At 49.6% G+C, this 14,978-nt stretch overlaps 1 protein-coding gene across 1 annotated transcript in view; it reads left to right on the top strand.

The window, feature by feature from the left end:
* Positions 1 to 285: 285 nt before the first annotated feature.
* LOC307088693 (receptor-type tyrosine-protein phosphatase N2-like) overlaps positions 286 to 14,978 on the top strand; it is a gene marked incomplete at both ends in the record, with an annotated part of 65,382 nt that continues 50,689 nt past the window's right edge. Inside the window, 3 exons of the mRNA XM_079754645.1 lie at positions 286 to 373; positions 7,407 to 7,580; positions 11,389 to 11,502. Coding sequence (XP_079610771.1) covers positions 286 to 373; positions 7,407 to 7,580; positions 11,389 to 11,502 — 376 coding nt within the window. The remainder of the gene's footprint in view (positions 374 to 7,406; positions 7,581 to 11,388; positions 11,503 to 14,978) is intronic.

Genomic DNA, 14,978 nt, shown 5'->3' with positions numbered 1-14,978 from the left:
CATTCATGAGGCTGTTGTTGTTTTTCCGTCTGTTGGCCGCTCATGAATCGCGCGGAAGGGGCGGCAAAGCGACGCGGTACTCGCCATGTGTGTCCGTGACGTCAGAAGCTTAGGAGGGGCGCCTGGCTCGAGGCTGCTGCAGAAAAGTCAATCACGCAGTATTCTCTATCGACCGCTCATAAAGCCATACATTCATTGATCTGATTAACGGTTCGCGTCTCTGGTGGACCCGCTGCCGCTCGACGTGTTTAGGCAGAAAGCCGCGATGGATTTGGTCTGAGCGACATGGAAGCACCGCGTCGCGTCCTGCTGGTCGCGCTGTCGCTGAGCTTCAGCGCTTCCGCGAGCTCCTTCTCCTCTATCGGGAAGATCGGTAAGTGAAGACGCACTGGTTTCACCTCCATGTCTTCAGTCCGGGTCCCGGACCGGTCTACTCGTCCTGGACCCGGACTCTGCGTGTCTCTCTGCGGTGCGCTGTCCGAAGTGCTGAAGCGCCAGTGAGAAGATGTTTATGACGTCCTTTGAAACTTTGATAAACATGAGGCAGGATGGATGGATGGCATCAACACGCTCTGATGTTGTTTGTCTCCTTGTCTGGACTGAGTGTTATTAGGATGTTGTGTAGTTCAGTATCCACGCTTGATTTACTAGTAGGGTCCGTCAGTAAAGGCAGTGCTGATCAGAAAGGCGACTTCTCTGGCCTAAAGTCGTCTCATCTGCTTCGTGGGAAAAACTTTGCGGCCTAGCTCAGCCTCGTCACTGTCGTACATGTTAGAATGATCACTGATTCAACACCAGTGGGACCTGTTTGATGAGGTGCCTTTGATCTAAATATGGCTGTGTTTTGAGTTGTATTTGTGTGTTGATCTGTCTGTGTTTCTTTTTATGTTGAGTTGTGTGTGTGTGTGTGTGTGAGAGAGAGTTTCTACTATGAGATAAGCTCATCCTTGTAAGAACCGTCTGTTATTTAATTAAACATGAAGCACTGCACTAATGATATAACCCACAGGCCGGCTATCCAGACCATAATGTACAGCGAGCTGAAGGGAAAGTTTGAACGTGGTGCTAATTTGAGCGCAGAGTTGAGGATGAGTCACCGCGTGTTTAGCAGGCCTGGTAGACGGTGGTGTTCGGGGTGTGATGTGTGTGTGTGTTCATGTGTTGTGTGGTCGTTGGGTGATGTGTTGGTTTGCTGTTGTGTTGTCTGTGTTTGTGTTGTGATGTGTTTATTTGCCAATGTGCAGTGTTGTAGTTGTGTGTGTGTGTGTGTTGCTCTTTTGTGATGTGTTTTTGTGTGTCTTTGTGTTATCAGTGTGTTGCATTGTAAGTTTTGTTGGGTGTCGTGCGTTGTGATGCGTTTGTTTGCCAGAGGCTTGTGTTGTCTGTATGTGTGTTGCTGTTTTTAGATACGTTTGTTGTGTTGTGTGGGTCTTTGTGTATTGTGTTGTCCTATACTGTCACAGTGCTACAAGGAATGTTTTTAACAAGTCCCTTTGCAGAATAACAGCTTGTGTGTGACTGTGTGTTGGTGTGTCTGTGTGGGTTGTGATGTGTGCCTGTTTATATTTGTGTGTGTGAGGGGGAGTGTGTATATGTAGGCCTGCAGAGAGGGGCCGTTATGAATGTTTCATTGATAGCTGGGCTAGATTCTGGCTTAACGTATAAATAGCATATGGCTTCCATGCGTTGAGTTGCAGTCTACTGTTGGCGACACTAATTTGAGTTTGTTCACACGTCTGTTTTTTGCCAAACCCCTCGTGTTCCTTCAGCGTTGGTGGACGGTTAGTCGTGTGCTAGGTGTGTTTTTAGCTATCTGTAAGCTTGGAGGACGAGAATCTAAACATCTAGAGGAGCTTTGTTCTATCAGGGTCGACTCAAGACTCTCAGATCTACCGAACCAGTGTCAGACCAAGACACAAATCTAAACTAGTGTCAGACCAAGACACAAATCTAAACTAGTGTCAGACCAAGACACAAATCTAAACTAGTGTCAGACCAAGACACAAATCTAAACTAGTGTCAGACCAAGACACAAATCTAAACTAGTGTCAGACCAAGACACAAATCTAAACTAGTGTCAAACCTAGACACAAATCTAAACTGTTCTAACGGGGTTAGTTTCAGGAGAACGGACCCTCCATATGGTTCTGTTTACTGCAGGGGGAGTGAGAGAGTGTGTTGGCGGGGGCGTGGGAAAGTTTGTCTGTTTCAGCCGACGGCAACATTCAGATCACAATGCGACGCTTCGTTTGGCCGCAAACCGGCCATTATGTCTACTCCCAGACAGTAACTCATCCCCACTACACCACCCAGATCCTAACTCATCCCCCTACACCACCCATACCCTAACTCATCCCCTACACCACTCAGACCTTTACTCATCCCCTACACCACCCAGACCTTAACTCATCCCCCTACACCACCCAGACCTTAACCTAGCCTTGGGTGGATGCTGGATGAGTAGATGAGTAGAGCTGGACCGCAGAATCTCTTGTCCATCAGATGTGCCCTTCTTTGTTTGGATGATGATGCTGTGTTGCTAGGTAACTCCTCTCCCGACCCAGGGGGAGTCCTTCTAGAGACACTGTTTGGTTCCAGAGACGACGACGTGCAGGCACCGCCATCACTTGGCTGGTGATGCTGGGAGCGCTGAACATGTTAGTGGAGCCAGGAAATGACCCTGAAGACGGTTTTAGTCTCCGTCTCTGAGTCACTCCAGCGTGTGTTGCGTGCTCCAACTTACGGAAGGCTTTGTTGTTTTTTTTACAGATGGTCTAGCACAATAATAATTTCCTGAACAGCAAATGACTGTAGTAATTGTTGTTCTCAATGGAAGATTTTTCAGCTGAAGAAGTAACCAAGGCAACTAAAGATGTGCATACAATGAAATGCTTAACACAAAGCAGGTTCAATATGGGAGGAACTAGAGCATCTACATCCAGCATAATCCTTGAATGGAGCCATTCATGATGGATACCTTGGGTTCAGGGGTGTGGTTTATGATGCCGTGGCTGTGATATTTGGGACATGGGTTTGGTTCATGATGTGATGGGTGTGGTATATGGGACATGGGCTTGGTTTATGATGTGGTGGATGTGGTATATGGGACATGGGTTTGGTTTATGATGTGGTGGGTGTGGTTTATGATGTGGTGGGTGTGGTCTATGGGTCATGGGCGTGGCTTACGCCACTTGGTTCAACGTGGAGCTCCGTGAAACCGGGCCGAGTCGGTGATGAAGCGGTGATGAAATCAAATCCAGCTAACTTGATTTGTGTAGAGCGATGGATTTATGAGGTCATCAGTCCTCCTCCATGTCTGCTGCCAGGTCTGGACGATGCTCCGCAGGACGGCTAAACGATCTCAGAGCGCTCGCTGTGTTATCTGCTGTCAGCCTGCCTCCCTAAACAGAATCGCTCTGACAGGGGCTGCTGCTGCTGCCAATAGCTGACACACTGATCCTTCTTGGATTTGTTTGAATACAAGTTATTGATTGTCTGTCTCTGCTGGTTAACCAGACACACCGTGACACACCGCAACTCCCCCTGAAGATCAGCCAAGGAGCTGACCACGATCACGCAGAAAATGGCCTCTTTTTACATCTAAGCTTATCTTCGGCATAATGTAAGACTTTTATTATTGATATTGGAATTTTTGCTATGGAGTTGCTTCTGCTTAACTTTGTTCAATATTATGATCTATGAAGCTCCGGCCTCTTGGAGGGAAAATATTTCATTATAAAGGACAGGAGATGGAAGGAAGTGAGTCAGACAGACAGCTGACAGACGGGGAGAAGACAGACAGATGGGTTACGGATGAGTATTTGACTCCTGCTTGCTGATTGGTTTCCAACTAATAACGTTAGTCCCCCACTTCCTGTTCCTGTGTGTGTGTGTGTGTGTGTGTGTGTGTGTGTTGTGTTGTGTGTGATTAGCTATGAACATACATATAAAAAGTATAATATAATTCAATTAAAAAAAACTAACAACTATAATAACCTTACAATAAATACCTCTATACAGTATTATTTAATAAAACATATTTACAGTATGATAAATATGAATATAATACAAATATAATAAATACATTTATACTGTATAATACGTAATAATAAATAGTTATGCAATAATAAATACCTATTTATAGTGTAATACTTAATATAAATATATATGCACAGTATAATAATATATAATAAATACATATATACAGTATAGGAGGAGTTGTTCTCTAGCTAGCAGGAGGTGTTATGTAGCTAGCAGGAGGTGTTCTGTTGCGAGAGACCATTTTAATTAAAAGACAACAATTTAATAATCTCTGTTCACGCTGTTGGATTTAAGAGAGGGAGACAAGCGTTATCTACGTGACACACTCACACTCACACAAACACACACACACACTCTCTGCTCGTGTCTGTATGAGTGCTTCATTAAAATGCTGTTAATTAATATTGAGAGCACTGGAGGGGAGGAAAAGGGGAGGTTAGGAAAGGGGTTGGAGTAGGGTGACCGAGGAGGAGGAGTGATATAGGTTGGAGGAGTAGGTATTGAGGAGGTGCTGCTTCAACAGTCCTGACTCCATCATTAAGCAGCCATTTTAGAGCATTCAGCAGAGTGTGGTTATTAGCATGAACAAAATGTCTGTGTTATTATGTTTTATTATGGAGCCGGAGCAATTATCAGAATTACAATGAGACTCATCACTAAGAGGAGACACTTGACAATGAGAGGGAGGGGGGAGAGAGTGTGGGAGGGAGAAAGAGAGAGAAAAAGGGGGAGAGAGAGAGAGAGAGAGAGAGTGGGTAAGAGGGAGACTGTGGAATAGGCAGAGAGAGAGGGAGGAAGCGAAAGAGAGGGAGAAACAGAGCGAGATAGACAGAGAGAAACAGAGCGGTAGAGAGCTGGGTGGTGACTGTGTCTGTATAGGGCTGCGTTCGGCTGACGTCAGAGAGCCCATCATCAGAGGAGGTGTCGGAACCTGCGGAGGTGTTGGAGCAACGCCGGTGGAACAGGGAGGCCTTGATCGCCCCGACCTGTCGCACTTCACAACTCGATCGCTTTTGTAGTAGTCTGTTCCTCTGGCAGTGATGGACAACAAGTGACGCACTCACACTCTCCTCAACGTTTTGTTCTCGTTGTGCACCCAGAATGCTCTCTGATTCACTCTGCCCACGCGGACGTCCGCAATATGGACACTGCTTCTGGGAAAAATCACGGAAAAGTTGGACAGTCGATATCCTTGGTCGCACTTTGAGAACCACAACCCTGACGCATAATGACAGCAGAGTGGGTTGACTGGGGGCCGAAAGGTTGCTAGTTTGATCCCCGGCTCCTCCTAGCGGAGTGTCGAGGTGTCCTTGAGACAAGACAAGACACCTCGTCCTGCCTGCTCCTGCCGAGCTGGCTGTCGCCTTGTGTGGTTGACATCGCCGTGGGGGTGGGTGAATGTTAGGCAGTATTGTAAAGCGCTTTGAGTGGCCACTGGTTAGAAAAGCACTGTATGAATGGAGTCCATTTTGTCCCCTTCCTGTCTCTACCTGAAACAGGTGAATACGGAGGTCACCTGTACAGGTGGGGGGGTCATTGTGCATTCCCAGGGTGACCAGAAGCCCATAATGCTACCCTTGACAGCAGGTCATTTTATTCATACAGGGAAACATGGAGCAGCGTAGCAGCAGCTAGGCGTATGATTGATAGCTCTTCAATTAACGTGTCCTACGCTAGCGCTAATGCTAGCGCTAATGCTAGTTCTAATGCGGTGAGTGGTTAACTGTGGTAAATGTTTAATGTGTGATCCTCCGTGTGTTTATGACCTGATCTGAGCCCGGTTGCTAGGTGTGGTCGCTATGCGAGGTCGAAAGGCCTGTGCTGGTCGCCGGACCTCGTTGCTAGGCAGGCCTACCGGAGATGTTCTGTGTGTTTAGAAACCAAATGTTCTATGAAGATGGATGGATTATTATGCTGTTAGTAATACATTTTCTCTCTCTCTCTCTCTCTCTCTCTCTCTCTCTCTCTCTCTCTCTCTCTCTCTCTCTCTCTCTCTCTCTCTCTCTCTCTCTCTCTCTCTCTAGGTTGCCTGTTTGAGGAGGATCTCTGCTCTTCCTATGAGTTCTGTACCAACGGTAAGCCCCGCCCACCTGACTGTGGTTAGGATGTTTGACTCCCAGGTGAAATACTCTGTTTCCTCTCAAATGTCCTCAGTCTACCTGTAGGTATCCTAGAGCAAGAATACCACTAACCTCTACCTGTTCCTTAATGACCTGTCTCTGTACTGTCTAACCCCTACCTTCTCCTTAATGACCAGTCTCTGTACTGTCTAACCCCTACCTTCTCCTTAATGACCTGTCTCTGTACTGTCTAACCCCTAGCTGCTCCTTAAAGACATTGATCTTATAAAACAGTTCCTGTGTGTCTGCCTAATGACTCAATAGATGACATATATTGATATTTAATGTCAAATTATGTTTTGGAGCATCAATCTAAGAGCCCTTTCCCCCCTCCCCCCCTCTCCCACAATCTCTCCCCTTCACTCCGCCTCTTTCACCCCCCTTCCTCACCCCCTCTCCCCCCCCCCCCCCCCCCCCCCCCTCGCCACAAGCTGTCAGCGGTGATGCATCGTTCTGTCTGCTGTTGCCATGACAACCTGTAGCGACAGCGCATGCGTAGCCTCTCCGCGGGCTCTCCGCGTCGGGCCTCTGACTGAAGCAGGGGACTGGATTAGTGGGGAGGCTCCTGACAGGAGGTCGATGCTGGGGAACCCTCGTCGGGCCGAGAGGTTCACCTGAGGGGACTTCAGAGACAGCCTTTTGAAATGCTCACACGAGCTAGTCATCAATCATCCCCCTCTTCCTTTTCCCCTAGCCGGTGGACCGAATGATCCTTCTGATCAGATATCTGAATGATCCCCCTGATCAGATATCTAAATGATCCTTCTGATCAGATAACTGCCGTAGGTCTACTCGTGTCTCTGAGTCTGGTCACACCCCTCCTCCACAAATATTACACCGCACGTTGCCCGGGGCGACGGACGGCCTTGTCTCCCCCCCCCCCCCACTATGCTTTCTGCTTCATTCATGACAAACCGGTCGAGAAGATCAACTCATTACGCTCACCGGTACAACACATCATCTCCACGTTACGAAGATCACAGTGAATTACTCTGCAGTCGTCAGACGCAAGCTTCAGCGCGGGGTTCAGAGTGTCTGCGAGGCGACGGCCTGTGGTTTGGTCTGCCGTCGTCTTGCGCATTTATTTCCCGGTTAACCTCGTTAGCGGTGTCAAGGTGGAGAGGAAGTGCCGTTGCCATGGCGCCCTCCTCCCACACAGACACAATACCCAGACCCCCCCCGGCTCTGAGGCCGACAGCCGCGAGCCGGTCTCCCTTTGTCTCCGCCGAACGCTCGACCTCACAGGTGACCGGCGCCTCCTTGAGAGCTCCGCCACCTTGAGGGCTCTGCTTCTTTCAGACCTCCACCTTCTTCCGGGCTCCGCCTCCTTCCGAGCTCCGCCTCCTTCAGAGCTCCGCCTCCTTCAGGCCCCCGCAGAGGCGGGAGACTCAGAGGCTGAGGGCCAGCCGGGAGAGTTGCGTAACAGGATAGCTCGAGGGCTAGCCGCAGTGCTACACAGCGTGTTTCTGGGTGCTTAGCATGTTAGGGCACCTAGCATGTTAGGATTCTTAGCATGTTAGGGCACCTAGAGTGTTAGGATTCTTAGCATGTTAGGGCACCTAGAGTGTTAGGATTCTTAGCATGTTAGTGCACCTAGCGTGTTAGGATTCTTAGCATGTTAGAGGTCCTAGGGTGTTAGGATAGCGGACACGTTGAGTTATGCGGTCAGATACTCTTCATCTTGTGGAGGAGGTGGTCTGGCCCAGTCCCAGTAGATCTGACCTGCTTTATTCTGCGCTCTCACCACTGCCGTGCATGCTGGGTAAAAGCACTTCACACCCGTCCATCTGTCTCTCGGTTCCTGTTACCAGAGGGAGGCTTTTCAAGATGTCACGACCACGAGAGAGGAAATGTCTTTTCTCTCTCTCCTTGCTCTGTCCCTGCTGTCTCTGTGTCTCTCTCTCTCTCTCTCTCTGTCTCTCTGCCTCTTTATCTCTCTCCTTCTCTCTCTCTCTATGCCTCTCTGCCTCTCTCTCTCTCTCCCTCGCTCCATTTGTCTCTCTGTCTCTCTGTCTCTCTCTCTCTTTCTCCCTTTTTCTCTCTCTCTCTCTGTCTCTCTGTCTCTCTCTCTCTCTTTCTCCCTTTTTCTCTCTCTCTCTCTCTCTCTCTCTCTCTCTCTCTCTCTCTCTTTCTCCCTTTCTCCCTTTCTTTCTGTCTCTCTCTCTCTCTCTCTTTCTCCCTTTCTCTATCTCTCTCTCTCTCTCTCTCTCTCTCTCTCTCTCTCTCTCTCTCTCTCTCTCTCTCTCTCTCTCTCTCTCTGTGCAATGGTTAAGTGGTTTAGGGGCCCCTGAGGACCCTGTGTGGCCCTTTCAACACATGGTACTGGTGAGCTATCGACCTGCTAACCCTCCTGGCAAGCTCTCCCATCCGTCCCAACTTGGCTTAACCCCAACACCCAGGCTTCTGCGGAGGCCGCGCCGCCTACCCAGGGCATGATGGGTTAAAACTATGTTAACGGGTACACGTCCTCCACCGTTACATTAGCATAGTCAATAGTGTTAGCATGCTGATAGAAGCTCTGCAGGTCCGATGGTATGGCCAGTAGTATCTGTTGATATTACGGCGTATCTCTTCTCATCCCAGGACCACCACGTGTTTGGGTTTTCATTAAGCTAAGACGGGTCGTCCTGAAGGATAGCAGCGTCGGACCAGAGGGGCCAGCCTGTGTTGTCTGGGAACATTTAGAGGAGGAGTGGGGAGCTAAGCAGTGGAACAATATGAGACCCGTCGTTTTGCTGTGGTCTCCTCGCTGCCCTTCCCACCGCCGTGTCTCCCTGCACTCTGGGGCTGTCACTCACCCACAGGACGCCTCGCCTGCTGATGCTTATTAATAACAAGCCCGCGCAGGTCTCTGATTGGCCGACTTCTAGACGGTCGGCTGTGATTGACAGCGATTGGCGAGTTGTTGCAAGGGAGGTTTCTGCCTCTCTGTTTGTCTGTCTGCCCTATCTGTCTGTCTGTCTGATTGCCTGCCTGTCTCAACAAATTCCCTAGGATATGATGGAGGCAGTTGCCATGGGAACCAGCCGGTGACGGCCTGTGGAACCCCAGGGGATATAGCCTGTGTACCCCCCCCCCCCCCGCAAACACACACACACAGACACACAGACACACACACGGGGTGCATGGCCTGTGTCCCCCCCCAAGGGGCGTGGCCTGTGTCCCCCCCAGGGGGCGTGGCCTGTGTCCCCCCCAGGGGGCGTGGCCTGTGTCCCACCCCCCCCCCACAGTCGGTCTGCCTCAACAGGAAGAGGAAACGGTCCGACGTTTGTTCCAGGGTTGCGGAGGCTGTTTACCCGTACCGTACACACACTGGACTCTTGATTCAGAGAACCTTGCCCACATCCCATAATAACCACGGCAATAACCAGCCGACCCATGTTGACAATGCGGCCAGCAGGCTGTGAAGACACCCCCGCTCGGTGTGTGATTACATAGGCGCTACACGGACGGTGTTGTTATCTGTTATCTGTGATCGGCTGCTCATCCTCCGCCTCATTGGGTCCATTCATTAGTGATGAAGACACTGTCACGTTATGACCACAATGGCCGTCCTCACACATTACAGCATCTGCTGCAAACCCACACACACACACACACACACACACACACACACACACACACACACACACACACACACACACACACACACACAGCAGCATATGCACACACAAACACACACTCAGACGCATGCCTATACACACACGCGCATTCCCACAATCACACACGCGTGTGCACACACACACACACACACACACAAACACAAACACATCTAGGTACACACACACACACAAACATCTTTGTACGCATGCACGCACACACGCCAGCATGCACACACACACACACACCATTAAACTCTAATACTGATGCTCTCTGACGCTATCTCTTGTTGAGCTGCTTCAGCCAATCACACGCTAGAGTTCCTCTCAGGGGAGTGGGGGGGGGGGGGGGGGTAGGTTTGGTCATTAATATTCTCCCAGCATCCTCTGGATCCTCTGCACTCTTCTATGGATGCTGAGGCATGGTTGCTTAGCGACTGGTGGTGAGAGGCAAGAGGAGGGGCTGATAAAACTCTGGCTGCTTATCGCCACGGTGACAGACACACACACACACACACACACACACACACACACACACACACACACACACACACACACACACACACACACACACACACACACACACACACACACACACACACACACACACACACACACACGCCAGCACAAACAAGCACACACACCATCCTACACTCACCAGTTACTCTCCATTTAACATTCAGCAGAGACTTTTATCCAAAGGGAAATCCAGATCCATCATTAAAGAGCAGCTAAGGGTTAGACAGTACAGAGACAGGTCATCAAGGAGCAGGTAGGGGTTAGACAGGACAGAGACAGGTCATTAAGGAGCAGGTAGGGGTTAGACAGTACAGAGGCAGGTCATCAAGGCGCAGGTAGGGGTTAGACAGTACAGAGACAGGTCATTAAGGAGCAGGTAGGGGTTAGACAGTACAGAGACAGGTCATTAAGGAGCAGGTAGGGGTTAGACAGTACAGAGATAGGTCATTAAGGAGCAGGTAGGGGTTAGACAGTACAGAGACAGGTCATTAAGGAGCAGGTAGGGGTTAGACAGTACAGAGATAGGTCATTAAGGAGCAGGTAGGGGTTAGACAGTACAGAGACAGGTCATTAAGGAGCAGGTAGTGGTTAGACAGTACAGAGACAGGTAATTGAGGAAAGGTAGGATTTAGACAGTACAGAGACAGGTAGTGGTTAGACAGTACAGAGACAGGTCATTAAGGAGCAGGTAGGGGTTAGACAGTACAGAGACAGGTCATTAAGGAGCAGGTAGGGGTTAGACAGTACAGAGACAGGTCGTTAAGGAGCAGGTAGGGGTTAGACAGTACAGAGACAGGTCATTGAGGAGCAGGTAGGGGTTAGACAGTACAGAGACAGGTCATTGAGGAAAGGTAGAGGTCTGCCCCATAGACTACGGACAGTGAACCCAGACATCTTTCATCTGGGAGTTTGTTCCCGGTAAAAATATTTATGTTTTGAAAAAGATTAGTGATCATGATGATGGTGATGGTGGTTCTGGTGGTGGGGGATGATGACGATGACGGTGGTGAAGCTTTCGACGAAGGTGATGAGGGAAGTGGCGGCGGTGGGGATGGTGGTGATGTGGATGAGGACGCGGTGGTGATGTGGTCCTGCCCCCTGTGTTGCAGATGGAGTGTTCGGTCGGTGTCAGAGCGTGTCCGACTCAGAGCTCTACACCTACCAGGTGTCCTCCTCCACCCTGGAGCAGCTCCGCCTGCTCCTTCAGCAGCTGGCCCAGAGAGGTACCGCCTGTCTGTCTCCCTGTCTGTCTCCCTGTCTGTCTACCTGTCTTCCTGTCTGTCTACCTGTCCTGCTACCTGTCACATGTTTGTATACCTGTCTGTGTCCCTTCCTGTCTTTCTCTCTACCTGTCTGTCTCCCGTCCTGTCTTTCTCTTTACCTGTCCGTCTACCTGTCTGAGATCGATATTTTCTATGTTCTGTAATTTTCGGAGAAGGTAAACTGCATGTCCTATGATCCGCCACTAGGGGGCAGTATATGTGTAGCACACAACAACAGTCCTCTCCTCTCCTCTCCACTCTTCTCCTCTCCTCCAACCTCCTCTCTTCTCCTCTCCCCCCACCTCCTCTCCCCTCCTCTCCCCTCCCCTCCCCTCTCCTCCTCTATCCTCTCCACCTCTCTCCTCTCCTCTCCCCCTCTCCTCTCCTCTCCTCTCTCCTCTCCTCCACTCCTCCTCTCTCCTCTCCTCCTCTCTCCTCTCCTCCTCTCTCCTCTCACCTCCTCTTCCCCTCCTCTCCTCTACCACTTTCGTCTCGTCTCCTCCTCTCTCCTCTCCTCTCCCCCTCTCTCCTCTCCTCCTCTCTCCTCTCACCTCCTCTTCCCCTCCTCTCCTCTACCCCCTTTTGTCTCGTCTCCTCTCCTCTCCTCTCCCCCTCTCTCCTCTTCTCCCCCCTCTCCTCTCTCCTCTCTCCTCTCCTCTCTCCTTTCCTTTCCTTTCCTCTCCTCTCCTCTCTCCTCTCCTCTTCTCTCCGCCACACTCATCTCCTCTCCTCACATCCTCCCCCTCTCCTCCATTAAGAACGTAGCCCTCTGCCAGAGGCAGGGACGCTGAAGAGAATATCAAACCCACCTGGGGACCTCCTGTATTCTAATTACTCCTCCTCCTCCTCCTCCTCCTCCTCCTCCTCCTCCTCCTCCTCCTCCTCCAAGGAGGAGGAGGGGGGGAACCCAGAGAGAGGAGGTCTACTTTCCTTCACACCTTTAATATAATTGTTTGTATATATATTATATATATATATACAATAATAATATATATATATATATTATTTATTTATATTATATATCAATAAATGTATATATATATATATAAATATATATATTCTCCACATTAATAAATATATATATATATATATCTCCCCTCCTCTCTAACATATATATATATATATATACAGACAGATAGACGGACAGACAAGGGTGAGAGAGGGAGATAAAGTGAGATTGTAATAAAACTAAACTTTGAGCGTCTACATTGGAAGCTGGATGCTACTTGAGCGTGTGTGTGTTCACTGTGTGTGTGTCTGCGTGCATCAGTGTGTGTGTGTGTGTGTGTCTTGTGTGTAGCTGGGTGTGTGGGACATCAATGTTATCGATCCCCGGGTTCTTTCATCTTGCTTCAGAGACGATGAAATCATATCATCTGTGAAGCTCAAAACTCTGGTCCCCCCCGCCCAGCCCATCCGGTCAATACAGGATCTCTGGGGGTCCGGGTCTGTCAGGGGGGGTCTGAGTCTGTCCCTGCAAGGGGGGGGGGGGGGCTCTGAGTCTATCAAGGGGGGGGGGGGGTCTGAGTCTGTCCCTGCTAGGAGGGGGCGGGGGGATTGAGTCTGTCGGGGGGGTCTGAGTCTGTCCTGCCAGGGGTGGATGTGTGTGCATAAGTGTGTGTGCATGCGAGTGAGCTTGCGAGTGTCTGTGTGTGTGTGTGTGTGTGTGTGTGCGCGTGTCTGTGTGTATAAATGTGTAGTTCGATGTTTTGATCTACGGCCAGTGAGCTGTATAACACGTCCACATTCATTTGATTTACTGTTGCCGTACATTTGTAGATTGTTACAGTACATTAGACTGCATTACATCGCATTTATTCAGCTGACACTTTTATCCAAAGACACTTACAATAAGGGCATTAAACCATGAAGGTACGGCACAGAAATTGCAAGAATCATGCAAGTACTTCCATTTTTATGTTATGACATATTGTTATATGTTATGGAATATTATAACAGTCTATAGGTTATGTGTGTAAGTGTGGTGATAAAGTGTGATATTGTTATAACATTCTATAATGGTTGATAGGTTATGTGTGTGTGTGTGTGTGTGTGTGTGTGTGTGGTTAAATTGGGATTTTGTTATAATATTCTATAATAGCTGATAGGTAATGTGTTTTTGTAGTGCTATTGTGTGATATAGTTAAATCATTATATAACAGTTCACAGGTTGTGTGTGTGTGTGTGTGTGCGTGTTTGTGTGGGCGAACACCGCTTTTCTCTTCTCTTGACACCACGGGCACTTAGCACATATTCTCCCACGCACCCCGGCGTTTACCCTGCTAGGCTACAGACAGCTAGCCTGGAGCAAGGAGTTAGCTAAAGACGGCATCACCCTGTTAGGCTACAGACAACTAGCCTGGAGATAGAGTTAGCTAAGACGTTATCACCCTGTTATGCTACAGACAGCTAGCCTGTAGAGCTGGCATCACCCTGCTAGGCTACAGACAGCTAGTCTAGAGCCAGGAGTTAGCTAGAGCTGGCATCACTGTGCTAGGCTACAGACAGCTAGCCTGGAGCTAGGAGTTAGCTAAAGACGGCATCACCCTGCTAGGCTACATACAGCTAGCCTGGAGCTAGGAGTGAGCTAGAGCTGGCATCACCCTGCTAGGCTACAGAGAGCTAGCATGGAGCTAGGAGTTAGCTAGAGCTGGCATAACCCTGTTAGCTTACAGACAGCTAGCCTGGAGCTAGGAGTTAGCTAGAGCTGGCATCACCCTGCTCGGCTACAGACAGCTAGTCTAGAGCCAGGAGTTAGCTAGAGCTGGCATAACCCTGTTAGCTTATAGACAGCTAGCCTGGAGCTAGGAGTTAGCTAGAGCTGGCATCACCCTGCTAGGCTACAGACAGCTAGCCTGGAGCGAGGAGTTAGCTAAGGCTGGCATCACCCTGCTAGGCTACAGACAGCTAGCCTGGAGCTAGGAGTTAGCTAGAGCTGGCATAACCCTGTTAGCTTACAGACAGCTAGCCTGGAGCTAGGAGTTAGCTAGAGCTGGCATCACCCTGCTCGGCTATAGAGAGCTAGCATTGAGCTAGGAGTTAGCTAGAGCTGGCATAACCCTGTTCGCTTATAGACAGCTAGCCTGGAGCTAGGAGTTAGCTAGAGCTGGCATCATCCTACTATGCTACAGTCAGCTAGCCTTGAGCGAGGAGTTAGCTAAGGCTGGCATCACTCTGCTAGGCTACAGAGAGCTAGCATGGAGCTAGGAGTTGAGGAGGAGGTGACGAGAGAGGAGTCAAAGGAGGAGAAGGGAGGTGATAGAGGAGGGGGGAAGAGGAGGAAGGAGAAGGCAGAAGAGGAGGAGGAGGAGGAGGGGGAGGGAGAGGAAGAGGCAGAGGATGGGGGAGGGGGAGGAGGCAGACCTCAAGTCAGTGTGTGATCCTTCCCTCCCCACTGTAATGTCTTCTCCATCGTTTATAAGAGTAATATCAGTGGT

The sequence above is a fragment of the Pollachius pollachius genome (assembly GCF_949987615.1).
Source record: "Pollachius pollachius genome assembly, chromosome: 17".
Classification (NCBI taxonomy): Eukaryota; Metazoa; Chordata; class Actinopteri; order Gadiformes; family Gadidae; genus Pollachius; species Pollachius pollachius.
Note: the sequence above shows the minus strand (reverse complement) of the source record. Positions and strands in the feature narration are given on the sequence as shown.